The sequence below is a fragment of the Hyperolius riggenbachi genome, chromosome 1, assembly GCF_040937935.1.
Source record: "Hyperolius riggenbachi isolate aHypRig1 chromosome 1, aHypRig1.pri, whole genome shotgun sequence".
In the NCBI taxonomy this organism is placed as follows: Eukaryota; Metazoa; Chordata; class Amphibia; order Anura; family Hyperoliidae; genus Hyperolius; species Hyperolius riggenbachi.
The window spans coordinates 589,767,290-589,783,544 of record NC_090646.1 but is presented as its reverse complement, the minus strand read 5'-3'; the positions used below and the strand labels follow the sequence as shown (position 1 = coordinate 589,783,544).

General features: G+C 45.8%; 1 protein-coding gene across 3 annotated transcripts in view; it reads right to left on the bottom strand.

The window, feature by feature from the left end:
- Positions 1–16,255, bottom strand: part of AGGF1 (angiogenic factor with G-patch and FHA domains 1) — a 105,740-nt gene that overhangs the window by 75,424 nt on the left and 14,061 nt on the right. For all 3 annotated transcript variants that reach the window (XM_068248923.1, XM_068248915.1, XM_068248933.1), the window contains exons 2-5: positions 15,517–15,607; positions 11,861–12,135; positions 4,167–4,298; positions 2,421–2,606 (exon numbers count right to left, since the gene is read on the bottom strand). In XM_068248923.1, coding sequence (XP_068105024.1) covers positions 2,421–2,606; positions 4,167–4,298; positions 11,861–12,135; positions 15,517–15,607 — 684 coding nt within the window. The remainder of the gene's footprint in view (positions 1–2,420; positions 2,607–4,166; positions 4,299–11,860; positions 12,136–15,516; positions 15,608–16,255) is intronic.

Below are 16,255 nucleotides of genomic sequence, written 5' to 3'. Positions count from 1 at the left end.
ACGTTCTATCTACCCCCACTAGCCCCAGTGACCTTCTCTCTAGCCCCAGTGACCTTCTCTATACCCCCACTAGCCCCAGTGACCTCCTCCCTACCCCCACTAGCCCCAGTGACCTCCTCCCTAGCACCAGTGACCTTCTCTCTAGCCCCAGTGACCTTCTCCCTAGCCCCAGTAACGTTCTATCTACCCCCACTAGCCCCAGTGACCTTCTCTATACCCCCACTAGCCCCAGTGACCTCCTCCCTACCCCCACTAGCCCCAGTGACCTCCTCCCTAGCACCAGTGACCTTCTCTCTAGCCCCAGTGACCTTCTCCCTAGCCCCAGTAACGTTCTATCTACCCCCACTAGCCCCAGTGACCTTCTCTCTAGCCCCAGTGACCTTCTCTATACCCCCTCTAGCCCCAGTGACCTTCTCTATACCCCCACTAGCCCCAGTTACCTCCTTCCTACCCCCACTAGCCCCAGTTACCTCCTCCCTACCCACACTAGCCCCAGTGACCTCCTCCCTACCCCCACTAGCCCCAGTGACCTCCTCCCTACCCCCACTAGCCCCAGTGACCTCCTCCCTACCCCCACTAGCCCCAGTGACCTCCTCCCTACTCCCACTAGCCCAGTGACCTCCTCCCTACCCCCACTAGCCCCAGTGACCTCCTCCCTACCCCCACTAGCCCCAGTGACCTCCTCCCTACCCCCACTAGCCCCAGTGACCTATCTACCCCCACTAGTCCCAGTGACCTCCTCCCTACCCCCACTAGCCCCAGTCACCTTCCATCTAGCCCCCACTAGCCCCATTGACATTCCACCTAACCCCCACTAGCCCCAGTGTCCTTCCACCTGCCCCACTAGCCCCAGTGTCCTTCCACCTGCCCCACTAGCCCCAATGACCTTGTCTTTCCCCACACTAGCCCCAGAGACTTTCTGCATCCCCCACTAGCCCCAGTGACATTTGACCTGCCCCCCCCACTAGCCCCAGTGACCCTCTACCTGCCCCCCACTAGCGCCATTGACTTCCTCCCTCTCCCGCCCCACTAGCCAAGAGACTTTCTACCCCCCACTAGCCCCAGTGACCTATCTCCCTCTACTCGCCCCAATGACCTTCTGCCTCCCCCCCACTAGCCCCAGTGACCTCTTCCCCCCCACTAGCTCCAGCGACCTTCTGCCTCCCCCCACCAGCTCCAGCGCCCTTCTCCCTCCACTAGCTGCAGTGACCTTCTCCTTTCCCGCACTAGCACCAGTGAACTCCTTCCACTAGCCCAAAGAGCTTACAATCTAATCCAACCATAGTTGTAGTCTAATGTATGTCCTACCTTATTATTAAGTATTTATATAGCACTGACATCTGCAGCACTTTACAGAGTACATAGTCATGTCACGGTCCTCAGAGGAGCTCACAATCTAATCCTACCATAGTCATAGTCTAATGTCCTACTATATTCTTATTATGCATTTATATAGCACTGACATCTTCTGCAGCACTAATCTAATCCCTGCCATATGTTTGCTAACTAAGGCATTGCTACTTATTAAAGGAGAGGGGGGGGGGTTCATCCAAAGTTATTCTGGGAAGGCGAGCTTAAATGATATGATCTTTTAGTGAGGTGCTTCACCTGGCTAATTTTGGTGAGCACCTGGCTCTCATCAGCTCGACTCCTCAACCTCCTATGCTGTAAGCAGAGATGCACGGCCCTGCATTCCCCACTCGCACCCCGCCCGGCTACTTTTTCAAGCCAAAATTCCACATATACACACAAAACGGGTTTTTTTTTCATGAACCAAAGTTCTCTTTTATTCTTCAAAGGCATTTTTTATGTGAAGTGATGGTCTGATGTATCTACACTTATCACCAACTTTCTGAAGAAAAATTTGAAGAATAAAAGAGAACTTTGGTTCATGAAAAAAAACCCGTTTTGTGCGTATATGTGGAATTTTGAAGATAATCTTTAGGGGTGGAACCACGCTACTTTTTTATCCTTCGCAGTAATACTTTTTCATGCCACCCGGCTGGAAAAAAATTCTGGGGAGAACACTGGTCATGTTAATTATAAACTACCAACACAAGCTCTCTCAGGGCTCAAACCCACTAGCAGCCTTTGCTAAGTGCTAGTGATAGGAAAAGCTCTAACTAATGCAATGCTATGGGGATTTTTATAAAATCAAATCGCTCAAGTGGGATCACACTCATAGTATTACATTAGCAAGAGCTTTTCAAATCAGAAAAGCGCTCCTAGTGGGTTCCAGGCCTTAGAGAAATCTACATTTTATAGGTGAAGACTCTGATCATTCCAACTAAACAGCAATCATTAAAACCATTCTATTGGGAATAACAGTAAGTTGTGGTTAAATAAACCACCCAGGGGGTCAAGGATCCCATGCTAGCACCCAGCGGATGTGCAGCTATATAATGGACAGAGCCACTTACTTGCTCCTCCCCCTGTGCACTGGCTGGCTCTGGTCTTTTCTTCTTAGCCTTCTTCTCCTTGCTATGCTGAGTGCTTGTGTCTGTGTAGGACTGAAGATCAACTCTCGAATGAAACTGGTATCGCCCACTCTCCACATCGCAGTAATAATAAATTCCGGTGGAGGGATCATAGTACAGCTGGGATTCCTTATTGGGGAAATACAATTATCAAGCATAGTTATTGAGCATGGAATTATATCCACTATTTGCATCATGTACTACGGTACTTAAAGTGATTCAGAGACAAAGCACCCTCATGTATTTTACCATATATATCAGTGGGAACATTAGAGAAAACATCTACCTTGCTCTCTGTTTCATTCTTCACTGTTCAGCTTGCTTTTTATCAGCCCTGTAAAATCCCCGACTGAGCATTCAGTCTGGCTTTGCTCAGGAATCTTTGTAGATGACTCATAACAGAGCCAGAAGGGGGCAGGCTTGGGCTTGAAAAGACACCAAAGAAGACAGACTCAGCTATAATGATTCCTGAGCAAAGCCAGACTGAATGCTTGGTCAGGGATTTTATCTGGGCTAGTAACAAGCAGGCTGAGCAGTGAAGAATGAAACAGAGCAGGGTAGGTGTTTTCTCAAATGTTCCCACTGATATATATGGTAAAATACATGAGGGTCCTTCATCTCTGGTTCCCTTTAAAGCTATCCACAAGAGGGTAAACTTGATTTACAGTAATTACAAACACTAAACAGTACAATTCTGCCTTTTTAAAATTAGAAGTAATTGCAATATAAACTTCACCTCCTCAAGAATGAGAAGCAACAAATCATTATTCATCACTTCAGGACAGTGGGTGGAATATGCTCTTTTTTATGGTTCTGTAAGCATAATAAGTTATAGGTGTGCTATATGCCAGCTGCCTTAGATCTACACCTGGCTTACAAGGACATAAAGGACTTATTTAAAGAGGAACTGTTACCAAGGATTGAACTTCATCCCAGTCCAGTGTTCTCCCCAGAATTTTTTTCTAGCTGGGTGGCATAAAAAATTAGCCGGGTGGCATGAAAAATTAGCCTGGTGCGGTGTGTTGAGAAAATGCAGGGCTGACGCTTCTGTGTGCAACTCTGCTTTCAGCAGAGGAGGAAGTGAGCCGATGACAGCCGGGTGCTCACCAAAACTAGCCGGGTGGAGCACCCGGCTAAAAGAGCCTGGGGAGAACACTGCAGTCAGTAGCTGTTACCTCCTTCCTTTTTGTCAAACAGATCTTAAGGGGCACTGTATGGCTGATATTGTGGTGAACCCCCTCCCACAGCGTGGTGTCAGAACCTAGGTCCTAACAGTTTCCTGTCTGTGAGCCTTGTTGCATTGTGGGGAATAACAGCTGTTTCCAACTACCAAGCAACCATTATCTCCCTCTGTGCGTATGTATATCTATTAAAAAAAAAAAAAAACAAAAAAAAAAAAAAACACCCTTTTAGCCTATCGCAATGTTAGTGGGTGAGGTTTTAAATAATGGCAGTTGGTGCGGTCTAGTTTTTTTCATGTCTACCAGTAGTAAAGATGATTATGTGTAGGCTGATTGTGGATCAAATAATAAATTACATGGTGAATATCATATTTTTTTCACTAGAGACCTTTTGGGATGTGTCACTCACAAAAACAGGCTGGTGGTTCCATATCTCTCTATATATATCTAGATACCCTAGTCAGACTGCCAACTGACTAGAAACAAAACACATAGGAAGCACACATACCGAGTCATAGTAGAATCCGGTACTGTGGTCATAGTACAAGCCAGTGTTTTCATCGTAGGTAAATCCTGTCTGGGACAAAGCAGCTTCTGCCGTTGCTCTCAAACTTTCTGCAAGCGAAGTGCTTTCCTGTTCCTGAAGAAAAAAATAGCCCATTATTATCCTTACACAAGACAATATTGTCTCACAGATAGCTGGTATTGCCATGTCACAGCAGCTATGCAAACTTCCACATGGCTATCTGAAAGCTATGCTCAGATTCCGTGTCTATTCAACTTTGGTTGAAGTCATTAAAAAAAAAAAAAAAAATTATCCTAATTAATCTTACTTTGAAAAGGAACAGTGATGGTGACACATTGCACCTTTGTAATGGGGAAGACGCTTGGATAAAAATACAAGACCTTGCTGTCCAAAATCCTCCAAATACCTCTAGCTTTGTTACCTCATTTCACAGACCCCCAAGGCCACATTCAGAGTTTGGCCTCGATTCAATAATAAAAAAAAAATCTTGTTGGGAAAATACCGCACTCTGTTTTCTCCCGGTCTGTGTGCTAATTCATAAAGATTTCCCCAGCTGCCTTTGAAGGTCGGTAAATTACCGCAGCCCATTGAGCGGTAGAGTAGAGCAGTGTGGCGATTCTCTCTTTTGCCCTGCACAAATGACTCCACAAATGACTCAGACAGATGACTCGCACAGACTTTCCCTGCCTGCTCAAATGACTCACACAGACGGCTCTCTGGCTCTCTACACAGATGACTCAAACAGACTTCGGCTCTCTGCACTTTGCATTCATCAGAGGTGTCGGTAACTTGTTAACGCCTCACCAGAGATGTCGGCAACTATCGTCAGGCTTACCGCTTGTTGCAGGCTTTATGAATTGACATTTGCTGACAATTTACTGACATGTGTTGGAGGTAACTACAGCCAAGTCGGTAATTTATCTCCCTGGTCGGTAATGTCAGCTTTTCATGCGGTAACAGCCTTTATGAATTGACACATTTCTAAGTGGTCGGGAAAGTCTGCGGTTTTCAGCATTACCGCATGTGGTAATGCTTTATGAATCGAGGCCTTAGTGTTTATCCATTCAAAAAAGCAGGCAGTTTAACATCCAATTAAAAAAAAAATAATGATGCATACTGTTAAGCAATAAGAAGGGTTTCTGATAATGAAATCAGAATATTTCATGTAGAAGTGGGTATTCTGAATAATTTACTGCATTCTACTACTATATGTCTGTACGGTTCTCTTATAAGCGTTAAAGAGACTCTTAAGTCTCTGTTTTTAACCTTATGTTGTCATAAAATCCTCTGCAGCATTAATTTCCAAGTGGATTCGCCGCATCCCCGTGGCAGATGAGTGATTTATTACTGAGAAATAGACCTGCAAAGTTCCACGACTTTACAGGTAGCAGATTATGCTGCCCTTGGGAGGCAGAGCTTTGTGCTGTATCTCTGCTTCCTCCCCGCCCCTCTCAGTGAAAGAAGACTGAGAGGGGTGGGGAGAGGCGGCGATCGGCAGAGATTGACTGCTGAGGAGGCAGAGCTACAGCACAAAGCTCTGCCTCTTCGAGGAAGTAAAGCCCTGCGAGCCCTGGAACTTTGCAGGTCTATTTCTCAGTAATAAATCATTTATCTGCTGTGGGGAAGCAGTGATTCCACTTGGAAATTAATGCTGAAGAGGATTTTATGACAATATAAGGAAAAAAAAAAAAAAAAAAAAAAAAAAAAAGGACTTCACAGTCTCTTTAACCACTTCCCGACCGCCTAACGCACAGAGGCGGCCGGGAAGTGGACCCCGCAAGGACCAGCTCACCCACAGAGGCGGCGGTCCTTGTAGGGGCATGGGCGGAGCGATCGCGTCATCCGTGACGCGATCCACCGCCGGCGCCTGACTCCGCTCACCCGCCGCAACATCCCGCCGGCCATACGGAAGCGCCGGCGGGATGTTAACCCCACGATCGCATACAAAGTGTATAATACACTTTGTAATGTTTACAAAGTGCATTATACAGGCTGCCTCCTGCCCTGGTGGTCCCAGTGTCCGAGGGACCACCAGGGCAGGCTGCAGCCACCCTAGTCTGCACCCAAGCACACTGATTCCCCCCCCCCCCCCTGCCCCCTGATCGCCCACAGCACCCCTCAGACCCCCCCCTGCCCACCTCCCAGACCCCTGTTTACACCCAATCACCCATCAATCACTCCCTGTCACTATCTGTCAACGCTATTTTTTTAACCCTAAACTGCCCCCTGGGGACTCCTGATCACCCCCCCCACCCATCAGATTCTCCCCAGACCCCCCCCCCCCCCCCCGTGTACTGTATACCTCTATCCCCCTGATCACCTGTCAATCACCCATCAATCACCCCCTGTCACTGCCACCCATCAATCAGCCCCTAACCTGCCCCTTGCGGGCAATCTGATCACCCACCCACACCAATAGATCGCCCGCAGATCCGACGTCAGATCACCTCCCAAGTGCAGTGTTTACATCTGTTCTCTACCCTAAACACCCACTAATTACCCATCAATCACGCCCTATCACCACCTGTCACTGTTACCCATCAGATCAGACCCCAATCTGCCCCTTGTGGGCACCCAATCACCCGCCTACACGCTCAGATTGCCCTCAGACCCCCCCCCCCTTATCAATTCGCCAGTGCATTAGTTACATCTGTTCTTCCCTGTAATAACCCACTGATCACCTGTCAATCACCCATCAATCACCCCCTGTCACTGCCACCCATCAATCACCCCCTGGCACTGCCACCCATCAATCACCCCCTGGCACTGCCACCCATCAATCAGCCCCTAACCTGCCCCTTGCAGGCAATTTGATCACCCACACCAATAGATCGCCCGCAGATCCGACGTCAGATCACCTCCCAAGTGCATTGTTTACATCTGTTCTCTCCTCCAAACACCCACTAATTACCCATCAATCACCCCTTGTCACTGCTATCCATCAGATTAGACCCCTATCTGCCCCTAGGGCACTCAATCACCCGCCCACACCCTCAGAACGCCCTCAGACCCCAGCCCTGATCACCACGCCAGTGCATTGCTTGCATCTATTCCCCCTCTAATCACACCTTTGGACACCCATCAATCACCTCCTGTCACCCCCTAGCACACCTACCCATCAGATCAGGCCCTAATTTGCCCAGTGTGGGCTCCTGATCACTCGGCCAAACCCTCAGATCCCCCTCAGACCCCCTTCCGATCACCTCCCCAGTGCATTGATTGCATCTATTTTCCCCTCTAAACACCCCCTGAGACACCCATCAATCACCTCCTGTCACCCCCCTAGCACTCCTATCCATCAGATCAGGCCCAATACAACCTGTCATCTAAAAAGGCCACCCTGCTTATGACCGGTTCCACAAAATTTGCCCCCTGATACACCACCTGTCATCAAAATTTGCAGATGCTTATACCCCTGGTCATTTTGAGACATTTGGTTTCCAGACTACTCACGGTTTTGGGCCCGTAAAATGCCAGGGCGGTATAGGAACCCCACAAGTGACCCCATTTTAGAAAAAAAGACACCCCAATGTATTCTGTTAGGTGTATGACGAGTTCATAGAAGATTTTATTTATTGTCAAAAGTTAGCGGAAATTGATATTTTTTTTTCACAAAGTGTCATTTTTCACTAACTTGTGACAAAAAATAAAATCTTCTATGAACTCGCCATACACCTAACGGAATACCTTAGGGTGTCTTCTTTCTAAAATGGGTTCATTAGTGGTGTTCCTATACTGCCCTGGCATTTTAGGGGCCCTAAACCGTGAGGAGTAGTCTAGAAAACAAATGCTTCAAAATGACCTGTGAATAGGACGTTGGGCCCCTTAGCGCACTTAGGCTGCAAAAAAGTGTCACACGTGGTATCGCCGTACTCAGGAGAAGTAGTATAATGTGTTTTGGGGTGTATTTTTACACATACCCATGCTGGGTGGGAGAAATATCTCTGTAAATGGACAATTGTGTGTAAAAAAAAAATCAAACAATTGTCATTTACAGAGATATTTCTCCCACCCAGCATGGGTATGTGTAAAAATACACCCCAAAACACATTATACTACTTCTGAGTACGGCGGTACCACATGTGTGGCACTTTTTTACACCCCAAGTACGCTAAGGGGCCCAAAGTCCAATGAGTACCTTTAGGATTTCACAGGTCATTTTGCGACATTTGGTTTCAAGACTACTCCTCACGGAGTAGTCTAACGGAATACCCAAAGGTATTCCGTTAGGAGTATGGTGAGTTCATAGAAGATTTAATTTTTTTGTCACAAGTTAGCGGAAAATGACACTTTGCGAAAAAAACAAAACAATTAAAATCATTTTCCGCTAACTTGTGACAAAAAATAAAATCTTCTATGAACTCACCATACTCCTAACGGAATACCTTGGGGTGTCTTCTTTCTAAAATGGGTTCATTAGTGGGGTTCCTATACTGCCCTGGCATTTTAGGGGCCCTAAACCATGGGGACTAGTCTTGAAACAAAAATGACCTGTGAAATCCTAAAGGTACTCATTGGACTTTGGGCCCCTTAGCACAGTTAGGGTGCAAAAAAGTGCCACACATGTGGTATCGCCGTACTCGGGAGAAGTAGTACAATGTGTTTTGGGGTGTATTTTTCCACATACCCATGCTGGGTGGGAGAAATATCTCTAAAAAAAAATAATCAAAAAATGGTCAATTGCAGAGATATTTCTCCCACCCAGCATGGGTATGTGTAAAAATACACCCCAAAACACATTATACTACTTCTCCTGAGTACGGCAATACCACATGTGTGGCACTTTTTTGCAGCCTAACTGCGCTAAGGGGTCCAAAGTCCAATGAGCACCTTTAGGCTTTACAGGGGTGCTTACAATTAGGCACCCCCCAAAATGCCAGGACAGTAAACACACCCCACAAATGACTCCATTTTGGAAAGTAGACAACCATTCACTTTTGGCACCATAGTTTGTAAACGCTATAACTTTTACCCAAACCAATAAATATAGGCTGAATGTTTTTTTTTTTAATCAAAAACATGTTTGTCCACATTTTTCGTGCTGCATGTATACAGAAATTTTACTTTATTTGAAAAATGTCAGCACAGAAAGTTAAAAAAATCATTTTTTTGACAAAATGCATGTCTATTTTGATGAATATAATAAAAAGTAAAAATCGCAGCAGCAATCAAATAGCACCAAAAGAAAGCTTTATTAGTGACAAGAAAAGGAGCCAAAATTCATTTAGGTGGTAGGTTGTATGAGCGAGCAATAAACCGTGAAAGCTGCAGTGGTCTGAATGGAAAAAAAGTGCCTGGTCCTTCAGGGGGGTAAAGCCCACGGTCCTCAAGTGGTTAAACCACCTAATTAAAGTCAAGCTCTAGGCAAGAAAAAAAAAAAAAAAAAAAAATAGGGTCAGCTCTATAAATTGCACAGTTTTTAGTAAATATCTTTTATCTTTATTTAATTTCCCTGGCGTTAGGATTATTTCCAGATTTAGGGTCTAAAAGCTGTGCAATTTTTTTCACAAGCTTTTAGGTTATGTTCACATTATAAATTGGCAGCGCTATTGCACGCGCTGAGCGATTTATAGAGGTTTTTTTTTTTTTTTTTAAAGCGTGCTTTGTGCGTAGAAAAGCGCTTTTCTAAGCAATTCGTATTTTCACTTCCTGACGTCAGTCAGGAAATGAAGTCTTTGACCCGGAAATGGATACAATGTAATTATTCATAAAAGCGTTCAGGAAATCGCTATACAAAGCGCTTTTTCAAGCACTTTGCGATTTTCCTATACCTTCCATTGAGCTAAAGCGCTCAGAAAATGGTACAGGCAGCGCATTGGCAATATCAAAGAAATCGAAACGCTCACATGTGAACACTCTTATAGGAAAGCGTTGCACAAGCGCTTTTAGGGCGATTTCTAAAATCGCCAGTGCTTTAACAGGAAAAAAAAAAAAATCCGTAAACGCTGGCACGGGGTTACCGCTCTGATCTGAGGATTTCTGTCCTAAACCTGACTCGGGATTACCGCTAAGGAGGTTAAGTTACTGCAGATGCACAGAGACAGATGGCACACAGAAATACCAAATGCAAGTGTCTCTGCTCTAAATAAACCTCCTTGGCGGCTCATAGTGGAAAAAAGAAGCCAGGAGGGGTAATCCCAAAGCATGGCTCGGGGAAGGCACTGGGATGTATGGGGATGCTGTGCAGCGACAGTTACAACTCACCTCCCCCAGCATCCAGATACTTGGCAGCACGGCTTCTTCCGGTCCTCAGAGGCCATCGATCCCTCAGGTGAGATTGCCGGTTGTCACAGGACAACAGATGGCAATCTCACCATAGGGGTAGAGTGCGACTAGGTGGAAAGGAGGGAGAATTGCAGTGCTGGCTCCCAGAAAGGTGAGTAAAGTGCAGGGGTGCTGCAGACTCTCTGCAGGTATGATTCTTTTCCTGCTTGGTCCAACAGCTAATGAAAAAAAACAAATAAAAAACTGTACAACTTTTAGACACTAAATTGAGGAAAGAATCATACCACCAGGGAGGTTAAATGGTAGGTTTGAAACAGGCTTTTTCCTCTGTGCAGAAAATTTGCCACGCAGGAAGATGGGAATTAAAGGAAAACGCAAGTGAGAGATATACAGAGGCAACCATCTTCATTCCTTTTTAAAAAATGCCAGTTTCCTGGCTGTCATGCTGAGCTTTTGGCTTTAGTTTTTTAAGTCACACACCTGCAACAAGCAAGCAGCTGATGACAATCACCCCAGAGTCAAAGCATCTGATCTGCATGCTCATTCTGGGCCAGTGACTTAACAAGGTATTAGAGGCAGAGCATCAGCACAGATGTCACACAGCTGGCATAGTTTAACAGAGAATGAAGATGATAGCCTCTGTATCTCACAACTGAAGTGAGAGGAAAATGTAAGCTGCCATATTTATTTGCTTATAAACAAACAATACCAGTTCTCTGGGAGCCCTGCTGATCTATTTGGCTGCAGTAGTGTCTGAATAACACCACAAACATGCATGCAGCTAATCTTGTCAGATCTGACAATAATGTCAGAAACACCTGATCTGCTGCATGCTTGTCAGGGTCTATGGCTAAAAGTATTAGAGGCAGAGGATCAGCAGGACAGCCAGGTAACCAGTATTGCTAAAAAAACAATTAATTTGGCAGCCTCCATAACCCTCTTGCTTCAGTTGTCCTTTAAGGCACCCTTGCCATAGTTACAAATCAAGTCAAGCCCAACTAATATTTTAAATATTAGGTGCATTCAGCACCAACTACCCCAAATACTACTGGAAGCACACAGATGCACCTATCACCTGCTGCTGAGGCTACTGTCATTCATTATATATTGTGATCAACCACCTCTAATACTGCAATCACTGTTTCCGCGGAGCTCAGGACCACATGTAACTTGGCCATTTCCAGTGGTCCCATGCCCCCCCCGCCCCCATTCATCAGACTTTACACATGTGAATTGTTCGGTTATACCTCCCCTATCTGAACAGGACTAAGCTTAACTCCTGTCTTTAATAACTCTTCTGAGCTGTTTTACAGTTATCACAATTATATAACCATGGTGATAACTGTAAAACAGCTCAAAAGAGTTATTAAAGACAGGAGTTAAGCTTAGTGAATTGAGGCCATTTTCTTTCATCTATGCAACTGTGAGACATCAAGATTGAACTCTCCTACCGGAACAGCCTCAGCGTAATTTGTCTTTTCTTCTCCTCCTATATAGTCACTGCTAAAAACACTGGAGGGCTTCAGTGTGTATGCCGCACTGCTGAGAGCACTGGAGGCTTCCTGTGTATATGCCGCACTGCTGAGAGCATTGGAGGGCTCCTGTGTGTATGCTGTGGGCTCTGCTGTCACCTCAGCTGGCTGACCCTCCTGACTTCCATCCACCTCCTCACATGGGGCTGTATTGCTGGCATCTCCATAGGAAGAATAGTAGTAGCTGTAGTAATCTGAAAAATAATATCAACATTTCACCTCTTATAAAACAAACAAAAAAAATCATTAAGGCCTGGCTTTAATCTAGTGCTGCGGGCAACGCAGGTGATTTTCCCCGCTGTGATTGTGATTTCATTCATAACGAATGCAATCAAAACGCAAACGTGCTGAATAGGCCTGAAAGATAAATCGAATTTAAACAAAAACCACAATCACCAAGATCACAATATCAGAATCGTCAAAGTGGCAATTATCGCGATCACGTCATTTCCACATGGGGGAAGTTTGAAGAAGTGGCGGCCCGCAGCGTTGGACATACCTTCCGCACGAGTCGAAACGCTGCCCGTCCTCTATCGCCATCTGGCGGCTCTCGTGCTTGCCAATACTCCGTGTTCCACATGACATACAGGAAGTATTCAGTGCATTAGAGCCTGCAGGAGGCGAAGTGGATAGACTGGCATCGCTGGATTCATGCTGGAAGGTATGTCCAGAACTGATGCAGCTTGGGGGACAGAGGAGGCACAGAGAGACACAGAGGAGGCACAGAGAGAGACACAGAGAAACAGAGCAGGCACAGAGAGAGACACAGAGAGAAACAGAGCAGGCACAGAGACACAAAGGGAGCGAGAGAGACCCAGAGGAGGCATGAAGAGGCAAAGGGGGCACAAAGAGACGGGAACAGAAGGGGAACAAACAGGCAAAGAGGCGGAACAAAGCTTGATTTTGAAGGAAATCGTGAATCGAATCAAATCGCTCAATTCAATTTTTTCCTAAAATCGTTCAAGCCTAGTGCTGAAATGCATGCAGCCATATGTTGCGATTCTGCAGTGAATCACAGCGCATGGATGAAATCACCAGATAGTCCAGTCTATGCACTGATGTCCCTGCTGGATCGCACTGCGTTTCCAAAATGCAGCTGAAATCATATTTCAAGTGTCTGATACCCCTCGGTGATGCGCATTTCTGGGCAAAATTTTACATTTGCAACTTCCCAGTCACCACTCACGTTCATACACACACACACAAAAACCCAACAACCCCCCCCCCCCCCCCCCAAATGCGGTTTCCACAGCCTGCCACTGTAATTCAGTGTTTAGGGGGAAAAAAACAAGAAAAATCAACTGGCTGTCACTTGTTTTAACCATGCATGAAAGAATGCATGATATGGACTTTATATGGGATGTAAGTTCTAATGCATTTTTCGCTTGTGGGAAATATTTAACAGCCAGGCGCTGATGTAATCATGTGTGCTTATAATAGAGCTCTGATAAATGACACAATAGACATATTTTAACTCTCATTTTAAGATAAAATCTTCCTTAAAATGCTTTGTGTGCCACACTCCCCAAACAATCACACAAATCAGGTGTTTTCCGATTCTGAAGATGGTAAAACAGTCAATGTGCCCCAAAATATGTCAGTCTGAGAAATATCACTCATTTACAAGATCAGTCATAAATCTAATGGTGTATGGTGGCCTTAAAGTGAACCTTAAGCCAGAAAAAAAAAAATGAGTTTTACTCACCTGGGGCTTCTACCAGCCCCCTGCAGCAGTCCTGTGCCCTCGCAGCCACTCACTCATCCTCTGGTCCCCCGCTGCCAGCTAGTTTCGTTTTTGCCGACAGGCCCGTCAGGACTGGCCATGCGTAGCTCCTGACAGTAATTAGTAAACTATTGCGGGCCGCAACGCGTACAAAAATACGCGTTGCCGCATTACGCACGCATAGATATGCGACAACGCGTATTTCTGTACGCTTTGCGGCCCGCAATAGCGCTAATTAGTCGGGAATGCGGAAAAAGCTACGCATGGCCAGTCCTGATGGGCCTGTCGGCAAAAACGAAACTAGCTGGCAGCGGGGGACCAGAGGATGAGTGAGTGGCTGCGAGGGCACAGGACTGCTGCAGGGGGCTGGTAGAAGCCCCAGGTGAGTAAAACTCATTTTTTTTTTCTGGCTTAAGGTTCACTTTAATAATGGGTTAGGACAAGCATTTGTAACATACCGTAAGTACTGATGGTCATGTCTAAGAGAACTCAAGGAGAAGCATGTGATTTGTGTGATTAGCTGATTTGCAACGCTCTGATTTGCTGTGCTCACATACTGCTTTAGCACATAATCATGACCAGCAAATCAGAGGCTTAATGTAGCCATACAGCTAATGATTTTGGCGGCCGATTGACCAAGAGACAGATCTCTCTATCGAATCTGTTCAGAAAGAAATCTGTTGGCCGCCATTAACCCCAGGCCAATTCCCGATCCATTTCAGCATGAAATCTTATGGGAACTGGCCTTGTGGCACCATGACACCGCCACCTGTCCCCTAATGATTTATGTGTCCTCCCCCAGGTACCCGTGCAGTTATACTTTACCTGCCGCCGTCTGCGCTGAGTGTCCTCGTACTTCCGTATCTGTGCCCCCACGTGATTGCTAGCATTATAGCACATGGGGCATGTATGTGACGTCACACATGCCCCACATGCTATATGCTGGTATCAATTGGAACCCGAATGCCAGAAATAGGGCACAGACACTCAGTACAAACGGCGGCAGGTAAAGTATAACTGCGCACGGGGGTGGGGGGGGGACATAAATCATTAGGGGAGACAGCGGTGAGGGGTTTCCGTTGCGGTCGGCCGTTACCGCTGAGCACCTGATCGTGCAGGTCAGCCCGAGATTTTCCAGCATGTCCGCTGTCTATACATGCAACTAATGTCGGTCCGAAATTGCTGTGATCGGGCATGCTCTTGGCGGCACAGATTTTCATCAGATTTGATAATTATCTAATCTGATGGTCGATCAGCCTCCAAGTCTAAAGATGTATGGCCACTTTTACATATCTATCACCTGACCAAAGTGATCACATGCTTCTCCATGAATTCTCCTAGATATGTAATGTACAAAGAGAATACACATGCAAGTAAAATATTAAAGTGGACTGAACTCAGAACTTCCTCTCTGCTCTACAAGATACACGACAGTATAATAACCTCTAAAGAAAAACATTTGTGAACAAACACAAGCCGAAAAAAACAAAACAAAACATTTCTTTGTTACAGCTGATGCAGATCCTGCATTACACCAGCAGTTTGTCTACTTCCTGCTTTCATGGAAGCAGACACATTGTTAACATCCCGCGTTTACCAATTAGCTCTCTGCCATAGCAGACCGGTGACACAGCTGAGAGATCTAATTACAACTTGTGCTTAGTCACAGATGAGGGGGAATTAGACAGGCTAAACTCTCTAAATACATACAGGGTGTTTTTCTATATGTTTCCCTTCTGTCCTGTGCAAGAGTTGAGGTCCGCTTTAAGGACATTTGAGAACTCATCATCGAAAGACAAGAAATAGTAAAAGGCTCAGTTTGATATGCGTTACCACGGAAGTCAATGCTTACTAGCCCAAGCTGGGTAATCATCTGTCTGCACCTCTTTGTCAGTCTTTTCAGAATTATTACAGTCGTGGATTTTCTGACTTAATTCTTCTACCTACCGAAAACAAGAAAAAAAAAAGAAAGCGCTCATTTATACTTAACAGCTAAACAGAGCACATCAACACACATATGCTGAAATATTGTAAAACAGGTGTCAGGACTAGGCTCGCTAAAATGCATGGGTTCAGCTCAAGGGCTGTCTGAACAAACAGCAAAATGTAGAAGACTCAGGAGACCCGAATATCGACATCATCAAAACCAATGGTGACAAAGGGATTGATGCACAAAGCAGCAGTAATATTGCTCTGTGCAGGGAACACACGTCAATATTACCGTTACTACCAGGGCTGTGGAGTCGGAGTTGAAGCAATTTTTGGGTACCTGGAGTCGGAGTCATAAAAAAATGCACTGACCTAATAAATTAAAACTGTAAATAACCGCTTCCCGACCACATTAAACCGCCCTGTTAGAACCTGTGAACGACTCCAGGACATTTTAATGCGTCGCACGCCTCCACCGCTGCTGTGCATGCACGCTTACCCCCCCCCCCCTTGCACTCGCCCCCCCCTTCCCGCACTTACCCATGGGTCACTGAGATCCACGATTGGGGAAGGGGAAAAAAATGTTCCCCTAATCAATAAAAATGCCTGGAACGAATGGACATGACCCCGATCAGGGGCCATGTCCATTCATAATGACAGGA